This window comes from Scleropages formosus, chromosome 25 (assembly GCF_900964775.1).
Source record: "Scleropages formosus chromosome 25, fSclFor1.1, whole genome shotgun sequence".
Lineage (NCBI taxonomy): Eukaryota > Metazoa > Chordata > Actinopteri > Osteoglossiformes > Osteoglossidae > Scleropages > Scleropages formosus.
The window spans coordinates 18,403,067-18,415,265 of NC_041830.1; the positions used below are offsets into that span (position 1 = coordinate 18,403,067).

At 44.3% G+C, this 12,199-nt stretch overlaps 1 gene segment (V, D, J or C); it reads right to left on the bottom strand.

Moving 5' to 3' along the window:
• Window positions 1-11,251: 11,251 nt before the first annotated feature.
• LOC114909467 (T cell receptor alpha variable 26-1-like) lies at window positions 11,252-11,740 on the bottom strand. The segment is given in 2 exon segments: window positions 11,252-11,562; window positions 11,698-11,740. Coding segments are annotated over 2 exon segments (354 nt in total).
• Window positions 11,741-12,199: the final 459 nt, after the last annotated feature.

A 12,199-nucleotide genomic window follows, 5' to 3' on the forward strand; every position in this document is an offset into this window, starting at 1 on the left:
CCAAACCTGTCTGCAGTGACAAATGTTAATCAGAAGCTTATATGATGATAATCACATCTGAAACTGTGCTTCTTTCTGATGTTGTGTCGCCCCCTTTTAGAAGGTGTGTGTAACGACATGATCGCAACAGACAGTTTGTTGCAGTTCATCACCGTGCATAAATTAAGAACATTTTCAACATTTTCAGTTTGTAATTTTTCTGCATTTTGTTGCGTTTTCAGCAAGATCAATGTGAATTATTTTAAAATAATTATAAGGGAAGAATTTAAGACCGTGAAAAAATGTTTTAAATTTTTATTCATGAATTCAGAAGAAATGTAAGATCTTTGTTCAACTGTTAATAAAGCACACACACACACACACACACACACACGTACATTGAAGAGCAGTAACACATCAAGCTCTTGTCCTCTGTTAAACACACCTGGAGCACTGGTGCCAGGAAAACAACCTCCTCATCAACGTCAGGAAGACTAAGGAGTTGATTGTGGACTTCAGCACAAAGCAGGAGAGGAGCTACCCACCCCTTATGATCAACGGGACTCCAGTGGAGAGAGTGGACAGTTTCCAGTACCTGGGTGTTCGCATCACGCAGGACTTGTCATGGTCCTGTCATGTTAACACCCTGGTGAAGAAGGCCCGACAGCATCTCTACCACCTTAGGCACCTGAGAGACTTCAGGCTGCCCTCTAAGGTGCTAAGAAACTTTTACACCTGCACCACTGAGAGCATGATGACAGCAAGGATCACAGCCTGGTTTGGGAAGAGCACCCAGCAGAACAGACGGGCTCTACAGAGGGTGGTGCGCTCAGCTGAACATACCATCCAAGTGGAGCTCCCTGACCTGCAGTCTATCTACAGCAAGCGGTGCTGGAACAAGGCCAGGAAAACAGTGGAAGACATCAGGCATCCGAGCAACGGACTCTTCTTTGTGTTGCGGTCAGGGAAGCGTTTCCGCTCCGAAGGCCAATACAGAGAGGATGAAGAGGAGCTTCTCACCTCAGGCTTTTCGGGCCCTCAACCGATACAACACCAAGGACTAAAAACCAGTCACCTCGAGGAACCACTCCACCTCTGCTATTTCATTTCTTAAATACAAACTCTAACTTCTTGCACATTACATTGCATTGTTGCACACCATATTGCACTGCATTTTATGCTGCACAAATTTGTATAATTCATTGCACATCTTTTAATAGATATTTATTTATTTGGCTTTTTCATATGCATGATATACACACACACACACATTTTCAGAACCGCTTGTCCCTTACGGGGTCACGGGGAACCGGAGCCTACCCGGCAACACAGGGCGTAAGGGGACGCACCCAGGACGGGACGCCAGTCCGCCGCAAGGCACCCCAAGCGGGACTCGAACCCCAGACCCACCGGAGAGTAGGACTGCGGTCCAACCCACTGCGCCACCGCACCCCCAGTATGCATGATATATAGATTTTATATACACTTTTACATTTTACTACTTGTAATTTGATTTTGTGGTGATGTTAACTTAGTGTGTTTCATCATTAAAATCTTTGAATAATAATTCTCCGGCTTCTCTTGTTCGCTGAAGACAAAAAAGTAATGACCTGTGTACCGTGCAGTGTTTGTTTCTTGTCATAAGCCGATTTTTGATTTGTTTAAGAAGTACGTTAGTCACATCTAGTGGTGGAAAAATGTTATCGCACTACTCTCTAGAGCGTAACCGGAAGTCTAAAAAGTTCTAGAAGAAGAGACTGTGATCGGCGTCCAGAGTCGCGTTGTTGTTTGCTTTCAATCCTTGGGGTAGATACGACCGAAAGTCACTATTTTTATTCTGAAAACATCTGTAATACTTCTTTTGTGTTAGTTTGATGAAAGATGGTCGATATTGACGTGTTTAAAGATTGATGTTCTGTCCTGAAATCCATCGCGATCAGATGACTAACATGCTGACGGAGCTGTGCATCATTTTCATATATACGTATTACGTCACGTGCACGTCATTAATGCGCTTCGATTGTTTATTTAGCTGTTTGAATGTGTTAGCGGATGTTTATAAAGGTGAAAGTTGTATGTTATTTGTGATATTTTGTGAGTTACTTTGTAATTTGTATCTTTCTTTGTATTTTCTTTTTTAGTTTTACAAAAAAGTCAAATAAAGTCAAGTGTGCATCACAGAAGGAGAAGCGGCGCAAAGAAGAACGTGTGATGGAGCTTTATTTCTGTTAACTGTCAATGTTTTGGTTCAGAACACCACTGCCAGGGGCCAGGGCAGAATGACCTGTATTCCTGAAAAGTGTCACATTCGAGCACACACACACACATTTTCAGAACTGCTTGTCCCATACGGGGTCACGGGGAACCGGAGCCTAACCCGGCAACTCAGGGCGCAAGGCTGGAGGGGGAGGGAACACACCCAGGACAGAACGCCAGTCCATCACAAGGCACCCCAAGTGGGACCCACCGAAGAGCAGGACTGCGGTCCAACCCACTGCGCCACCGCACCCCCTACCACATTCGAGCATTTATTGTAAATACTTGTGAATGATAGGAATTCTGGGAAAAATGTAAAAGAGTTGTTTAACCACCGCGGGGGCTGACAGGGTTTATTAGGGAGTGAGTGCCTGTTGGGAAGCGTAGAAGATGAGCTTGAGGTGTAGATACTTGAGGAAAATGGGTCCTGGAACTGAGTTCATTATTTCTTCATGTTTTTGTTGATACTTTTCACTGTGTCCTGGTGTTCCCCTAAATGTTAATAATGAACAGTGAAACTGATGCACATTTCACTGCCATGTAGCTACATCACAAAACTGAACTGGGTTCAGAGCAAACAGACTGTGTCCTCTTCTTATCCAGCCTTGTACCCTGTGATGCTGGGTTAGGCTCTGGTTCGCTGAGACTCCACTTGGGACAAGTGGTTGTATGCTCTGTGTGTGTGTGTGTGGGTGTGTGTGTGTGAAAATCAGATGTGTTCAAGTCTCGAAATGACAATATGGGACTATGACGAAGCAAGGAATAACATTTATTACATATTCACACTTAGTTTTAATTGGAGAATCACTTACTTCAACTTTTCCAAGGTTTATTAATCCATAACCTACATAAAGTCACATTTTACCACCAACAACTCCAGAAGTCTGTGGCAGGGGCTCAACAACATTACGGATTTTAAAAAGGAAAACAACCACCCTCCGGACACCGCTGCCTCTCTACCTGACGAGCTGAACACTTTCTATGCTCGTTTTGAGGCGGGCAACTCCACCAGCAGCACAGAGAGAGCTCCCGCGGCTGCAGAGGTTAGTCCACTTTCTGTCTCTGTAGCGGATGTAGCCCGATCTTTTCGTCGGCTGAACACTCGAAAAGCTGCGGGTCCAGACGGCATCCCGGGCCGAGTCCTCAGAGTATGTGCGGTCCAGTTAGCGGGTGTGTTTACGGACATTTTTAACCTCTCCCTCTCCCACTCAGTCGTCCCACTGTGTTTTAAAACTTCTACCATTGTGCCAGTCCCAAAACAATCAAAAATTACTTGTTTAAATGACTGGCGCCCTGTTGCTTTGACCTCCATAGTCAGTAAGTGCCTGGAGAGATTGATCAGAGACTATATCTGCTCTTTGCTGCCTGCCTCATTAGACCCTCTCCAGTTTGCCTACAGGAACAACCGTTCCACTGACGATGCTATTGCCTTCACTCTTCACACTGTTCTTTCCCACTTGGAGAAAAAGAACACTTATGTGAGAATGCTGTTTATAGATTACAGTTCAGCTTTTAACACCATTGTTCCCTCCAAGCTTAGTGTGAAGCTCCGGACTTTGGGTCTGAACAACTCCCTGTGCAGCTGGATATTGGACTTTTTAACTGGCAGGCGTCAGGTGGTAAGGATGGGCCGCAACATCTCCTCTCCGTTGACCCTCAACACCGGTGCCCCGCAGGGCTGCGTTCTGAGCCCTCTCCTGTATTCCCTCTACACTCATGACTGTGTAGCTACGCACAGCACCAATGCCATCGTGAAGTTTGCCGATGACACGACGGTTGTAGGCCTGATCACTGACAGCGATGAGGCGGCCTACAGGGAGGAGGTGCATACTCTGACACATTGGTGTCAGGAGAACCACCTCCTACTCAACACCACCAAGACCAAGGAGATCATCGTGGACTTCAGGAGGCAGGAGAGGGAACACACCCCCATCACCATCAGCGGGTCACCGGTGGAGCGGGTCACCAGCTTTAAGTTTCTCGGCGTCCATATCACCGAGGATCTCACATGGACCACTCACACTAATGCAGTGGTGAAGAAGGCCCATCAGCGCCTCTTCTTCCTCAGACGGCTGAGGAAGCTGAGGATGAACCAGAACATCCTCAAAACCTTCTACACCTGTGCAGTGGAGAGCATTATTACTGGCTGTATCACCTCCTGGTACGGTAACAGTACTGGACTCAACCGTAGGTCTCTCCAGAGGGTGGTGAGGACAGCCAGACACATTGTGGGGGTTGAGCTTCCCTCCCTCCAGGATATCTACAACAGGCGGTGTGTGAGGAAGGCACAAAGGATCGTTAACGATCCCAGCCACCCTAGTCACGGACTGTTCCACCTACTCCCCTCAGGTAGACGGCAGACGCAGGGCGAAGAGTAAAATTCAAATCCGCTGCTTTATTTCCCTGTATTCTCTGTTTTGTTTTTTACTTCTCTATTTTTCTTAATTATTTATTTATTTATTTTTAATCTATTTTTATTTATTTTTATTCTTCTTATGACATACTTTTAATACTGCACTTTCTGGAGCTGCACTCAAGATTTTTCACTCTTCTCTACATGTTATGTTGATGATGATGTGACAATAAAGCTTGTATTGTATTGTATTGTATTGTATTGTAAGTACTTTGAAACATTTTTACTGTGTTTCTGTATGATTCTAAATTGGCAAACATATTGGTGTGGTATACAGTTTTTTCCCTTTTTTTACTTTGCATGTTTCACTAACATGTAACTACACCACAAAGCTGAACTGGATTCAGAGCAAACAGGCTGCTTGGGTGAGAGCCGGTTTATATCATAATCATCTGCTTCATTTCCTCGTGAAGGAAACACTGTGGTTTTTCAGTTTGTCGTTAATAGACAGGAGGTGAAGCAGGTTTTTGTACGAGTGTTGATGTAGATTCATTACTGTGGTCTCCAGTGCACAGTAATAGACAGCAGAGTCTTCTAGTTGAACTCTTGAGATGGACAGAGAGGCTTTACCAGATGCTTTGTGAGCCCTTGAGGAGAATCTTTCTTTTGCAAACTCTGCACTGTAGCTACCAGACCCCCTGAGCAGTATGAACTGTGGAGCTGTTCCTGGATACTGGCGGTACCAGTGGATATTGTAATAAGTGCTGGTTGTGCTGAAGGTACATTCCAGAGAAACACGGAGTCCTTCTTCCTTCGACAGCGAGGACTCCTTCTGATGAATCTCATCTCCAGCTGAAATGGCTGTGAACAACAGATAAAAACCCATAGAACTCTTTAATAATGAGAAAAGAACCAGTTTGGTAATGAAACAAAGACTCCAGAGACACTTACAGAGGCTCATGATGAACAGCATTCCCACAAGAGGCTGCATCTTGTCTCAGTGTGAACCTTCACAGTGCTGGAGGACAGACGACTGGAAGAATAAACGTGTTCTTGGTGTCTTTGGGTGGATGTCAGCCCTGTGATGTGGGTGGGGCAAAGAGTCCTTCTTGTGGCAGCTGGAGAAATGAGACGAAGATTCAAAACTCTTTTGTGTACTTCAGGTTTTACCCTGATTGTGTGGCATTTATTATTTTTTCTTTTTTTTTACAAAAAACAGGTATCAAAAATTTTCTGTCTTCTAACTCAATAATGACTTGTTTTGAATTTAATTCCACTGTATTTCTAAGTTCTGCTGTTCAGGTCTTGCGCCAGGAGAATTGCACTGTGTTCACTCTGGAAAGTTTAGGTGTTTGTCTGAACACCTTGCTTTTGTTGGGCGGAAACCTGTCATTTGTGTCTCATGTTACTACACTGACTTGGTCGTGCTTCCTTCAGCTGAGAAATATAGTGAAAACGAAGCAATTTTTATGTAGTCGGGATGTAGAGAAACTTGTTCCTACTTCTATTTCAAGTAGGTTGGACTGCTGTAATGCTCTGTTATTGAACTGTCCGTACCAGACTGTATCCAGGTTACAGTGGATACAAAATGCTGATGTGAGACATGTTACTACAAGTACAAAGTACAAGGTTTATTAATCCATAACCTAGATTAATCCAGTACTTTCAGACATTTTTACTGTTTCTGTATGATTCTAAATAGACAAACATATAGGTGTGGCATCCAGATTTTTCCCTTTTGACTTTGGATACAGTGAACTGAATTCAGTGCACACTGTATCATATTTTCAAATAGCTTTTACAATACCTTAAATTAAATTAACCTGTGCAATTTGTACAAAATGATATAGTAGCCATTTGACACAATAAACTACTGTGGATCTTTCGGTTATTGTGAGAGTGCAGTGTTTCTCAGTCACAGTGAGGTTTTTGTACAGAGTAAATGGGTTTCCTGTCACTGTGGGACTCAGGGCACAGTAGTACATCGCAGAGTCTGTCAGTGCTGTAGAGGAGAACTTGAGATCGACACGGTTGTTTCCTTTATCTAGTATAACTGACAGATGAGGGAATGGTGGAGTCGCATGTATTATTCTGTCAGAGGATTCATATCTGAGCAAGAGGAATTCTGGGTTGGACCTGGAGTACTGCCGATACCACAGGAAAGAGTTAGCTGATCCGCTGTAGTTGCAGGAAAGTGTAACATTGTTTCCCTCCAAAACATGAACTACGTCACTGAGTGATGTTATTGAATTTCCAGCACTGTAATCTGTGGGGAAACAAGAATTATCATGTTAATTCAAGGACATTGATAAATACTTTGAAAGTAAAGTGTTTACAGTCTTGCGTTTATCCCTGAGTAGAACAAGTTCACTTGAAATGCTGACTTGATGCAGTTTTCATCCTTTTTACATCAATGTGTAAAAAAAAATGAACTGTAAATTGACTTACCTACAAGTGCTGAGAGCAGGAGAAATGAAGAGAACAACATCATGGTGGATGGAGAAAGACACACTGACAGTGTGTACAGTTAGAGCTCAACACTTCCTCTACTGTACAGGAGAACTCCTCCTGCCCTGAAGTGCTCAGCTCCTCCTTCACACACACACTCAGCTGTGCTGGAACACAGATCAGTATTATTACACATGACTTTGTAGAGTTAAATATGAATCAGATATCAACTGCAAATATTATCACTTAGTACTAAGTTTGCATGATTTTGAGTTTTTTAATTTGTCTTCTTAGATGTTTGGAAAGGTGGTGCAGTGCGTTCAGCTGATGCTGGCTGTGTGGTGGGTCTGGAGTTTGAGCCCTTCTTAGGGTGCTTTGTGATGGACTGGCGTCCCCTCCGGGGTCTGTTCTTTCGACCTTGCACCCTGTGTTGCTGGGACTCTGCTTGAGACAAGCGGTTGTGGACAATGGATAGTTGGATAGATGGATTTTGAATTTAATTCAATTGGTTTTCTGCAATAGTCCAAAGAATAAGTGTGTGTCAGGTGAACTAGTGACTCTAAACTGCTTTCAGTGTGTGAGTTGAAAGTGTTACCTTGCTCTATAAACACCGTAATCAAACAGCAGCTATTGAATAACTTGCAGTATTAATTTATAAATAATAGAGAAATCTGAGAATGAAGCAGAAAATCTCCTACTGTAAGAGTGTGACAGTGTTCTGGAGTTTCTGTAAGGGGTTCAGAGTGTTACTGTCACTGTGGGCCTCAGCGCACAGTAATACACAGCAGAGTCACACAGCTGCACATCCTCTATTGTCAAAGGAACTGTCTTCGTAGCTTTGTCCAGGCTGGCATTGAATCTTCTGTTGAACTCGACAGCATTTTCACCACCTCCCAAAGCAAACCTTTTCAGGACGTATTGGGGATACTGGTTTGGCCGCTGAAGGTACCAGAAGAGATAAGCATTTATGTCGCTAGTGGTGTAGCTACAGTTGAGAGTCACTGATCCTCCTTCGTGTCCGATCACATCTCCTGCGGACTGAGTGACTGTGTCTTGAGCTCTGATTTCTGGGGAGAAAAGGACACAATATTTATAAGACACAACCAAAATCCATCATAACTGATTGAACAAAATGATTAATTGTGAATATTGCAGTCATACCAAGGCAAATTGCGGCAAGAATGACAATAATGCTGATCCCATGTGCCATTACTGATCTGCTGAGTGACTAAAGACAACAAACTGATCTGTGTGTCTGTTGCATTTATCAGTCTCTCTGGTTGTCTCCCGACTTTTAGACCAAACCTCTCTGCAGTGACAAATGTTAACGGGAAGGTTGCAAAAAGTGCTGGGGCTGAAAGAGCAGATGTTTCTGGTGTGGTGTCGCCCCCATTAGGCCATATGTGGAATAACATGCTCACAACCTCAGCAGCAGCTTTGTGTGTCAGACCCACAGGTGGACGGAGTGGTCAAAAGCAAAACTCAAGCAAATATACGATATACAGACCTGGACATGGAGGTGCGACTTCAGCTTCAGTCTGTAACTCCACCTGGACACATTTTGGAAATAGAGACACACACAGGTCCTCAGTCACCACAGTCCAATGTGCAATTGTGGAATGTGTGCAGCCACAAGAACTTTTGGACCTCCAGAGGTTTATTCATCCCTCCTTGTTCTATTTGGAAGATTTTAGTTTTACGCTCCTCACTTACCAGTTTGCTTACTTTTTAGCTTTTATTATTTAGTGAATATTGTATTGCTGTTTGGGGCGTGGTGGCGCAGTGGGTTGGACTGGGTCCTACTCTCCAGTGGGTCTGGGGTTTGAGTCCTGCTAGGGGTGCCTTGTGATGGACTGGTGTTCTGTCCTGGGTGTGTCTCCTCCCCCTCTGGCCTTGTGCCCTGTGTTGCTGGGTTCGGCTCCTGTTGACCGCAACCCCGCTTAAGACAAGTGATATCAGACAGTGTGTTTGTATACATATATATTATTGTACCTTTTTGGATCTTTCTGTTGTATTTTCTGGAACTTGTTCAGTGCCCTGAGTCACTCCAGTGAGCAGAACACCATATCTAAAAGTAAAATGTGTAACTGTAGAAATGCATAAATACTGACGATGGCTTATATTTACATGTCCATGTGTTCATTTATGAGAGACTTCACTCCAAAGCAACGTACATCTCATAGAAAATACCATGTGTTCATTACATGAGCAGGAAAAGACACTTAGATGGGGAAGGATGATTCTAAAGTACAGGTAGTTACTTTCCATCAAATGAATCAATGTACACGACACAAGTAGCTGTTTAAAACTTTATCAGGATATCCACAATTTCTCATTACATTCCAATCAATTTTATTTTTTTTTTTTTGTTAGAGATACATAGAAATATTTGTGTTACGTTACAGGAGTAGCTGTGTAAAGGTTTATCCGGGCATGATCTTAAAGTTATAGTGCATGAGCATTAACCCTTACATGAACTTAAGAGATCATGAATCTCTGTCCACATATAAAAGGGTCTAAGAACTCTCCTCTTCCAGACTCACTTAGCCATTGATCTCTTTAGTTCATGTAAGAACCTGAAGTGGGAGCCCCACATAGACTCCATTGTGAAGAAGGCCCAGCAGAGGTTGTACTTCCTTCGCCAGCTGAGGAAGTTCAACCTGCCACAGGAGCTACTGATGCAATTCTACTCTGCAGTCATCGAGTCTGTCCTCTGCACTTCTATAACTGTCTGGTTCGACTCAGCTACGAAGTCAGACATCAGAAGACTGCAGCGGATAGTTCGGACTGCTGGAAGAATCATCGGCACATTCCGCCCCCCAGCTTTCCAAGAACTGCACCCGTCCAGAGTCAGTAAAAGGGCGAGCAAAATCATTGTAGACCCCTCACATCCAGGCCACTTCCTCTTCGAACCTTTGCCATCTGGCCGGCGCTACAGAGCACTGAGCACCAGGACAGCCAGGCATAAGAAAAGTTTCTTTCCTCAGGCCATCTACCTCATGAACACCTAAATCTCTCCCCTAGAGAGTAAACCAGTGCAATACATAATGCTATTTATATTTATATTTATAACTTTTTATCACATCTCTTCTCACACTCCCTTGCATTTGTAACTAGTGACTATTTTTGTATATAATATTGGGGACTGTATATTTTCATATATTTTTCAACCCATCCATCCATCCATCCATCTTCCTCCGCTTTTATCCGGGGCCGGGTCGCGGGGGCAGCAGTCCGAGCAGAGTCCTCCAGACTTCCCTCTCCCCGCACACCTCCTCCAGTTCCTCTGGAGGAACCCCAAGGCGTTCCCAGGCCAGCCGGGAGACATAGTCTCTCCAACGTGTCCTGGGTCTGCCCCGAGGCCTCCTCCCAGTGGGACAAGCCCGGAACACCTCCCCAGGGAGGCGTCCAGGAGGCATCCGGAACAGATGCCCGAGCCACCTCAACTGGCTCCTCTCGATGCGGAGGAGCAGCGGCTCTACTCCGAGCTCCTCCCGGGTGACTGAGCTCCTCACCCTATATTTTTCAACCCTTATTCACATATTCTATCTTCTCATCTATCTTGCCACTGTCATTCTGTCTGTGCTGTGGAAGTTCCTGTCACCAAGACAAATTCCTTGTATGTGTGAACATACTTGGCAATAAAGCTCGTTCTGATTCTGATGTTGATGTAAGGTATAAATATTCATGCAAATGGAATAACCCCAACACTTTCATGAACCTGGGTTTCAGTTCCTTGCAGGACCACCAGAGGTCCTCCCTTTCCCGAAATTGGAAAAGGCATCACGAGTGTGTGTGTGGAGTCTTGAGTGTATGACAGTGCTTGACTAGTTACAGAAACACTCGAGTGTTTGTCTTTGTGTATCTCACCATGCCTGGTCCTGTTCCTGAGTGTCCTCTGTGTTCTCTGAAGGTCCATCTCACTTGAAGATTTGAACCTTTCTCTCTCTAAATAAATTCTGGACACACTTCATCCACCTGTCTGTGCTACAGCTACTGTACCAGTTCTGACCACATTTACAGCACCTTCCTCCCAGATTTACTTCACTGTCTCACCCCATCAACAGTCATGTTTACCACAGTAACCACAGTTACTTCTGAAGCTCTGCTGCTGTGGAACTGATCCCAGACTGTGGGAAGGAAGCTGCATTTCATGGTTGCTGAGAGGAAGTTCTGGGCAAAGGAGTTTTTGTAGAGCTTCTCAGTGGCTTTTGCTCACTGTGCCACCATCAGAGCGCAGTAGTAGATGGCTGTGTCTGACATGGTAAGAGCTTCGATGGTGAGCTGGGTTGAGTCCCTGGATGTGGTACATTTGAATCTCTTATTTGTACTGTGTTCCACACTACTGTATGATCGGGCCCCCTTGTAGAGGAGATACTGAGGAGCCTGGTTCGGGTTCTGTCTGTACCAGTAGAGATAAACATATTCACTGTTAGTACTGTATTTACAGCTCAGTGTCACCGATTCTCCTTCTTTACCGGACTGTTGATCCTTTTCAGGTCTGATATCATCACCAGCACTCAGTCCTGAAAAGAGAACATATAAATATCAAGGATGACAAAGAAATGGCACAAGAACACAACCCTACAATATTTACCACAGTAAAGAACACAAATCTGAGGTGACAGTGACAACAGGAATTACTGTCCAACAGCTCTGACCTGTGGTGATGGTGACAATCAGTAAGATGAATGATATCTCCATGTAGAACTGAGAGTAACACGACTGTGCTCCTGTGTTCGCTGTGCTGTGGGTTGTGCTCATTGTTACCTCGTTCTTCTGGGCTTAATCAGGTCACATGACCTCCCCTAAGGAATCCTTGCTCTATGTGTCATCCATATGTGGCCCTGACCTTCTTCATTTCAGACCCCTAGGGGCCAGTGTTGTCTTTACTTTTTATGTTGTACTTCTTCTCCAGGAGTTTCTGTAAGGGGTTCAGAGTGTTTCTGTCACTGTGGGCTTCAGCGCACAGTAATACACAGCAGAGTCACACAGCTGCAAATCCTCTATTGTCAAAGGTACGCTGCTGTTAGCTTTCCTGAGAGTGGATTTAAATCTGAGTTTAAATTCTGGCTCTGTGCTATGTGCTTCATATGTATCCCATTTCAAGATGTATTTGGGAGACTCATGAGGACGCTGGATGTACCAGAAGAGATCTGGGAC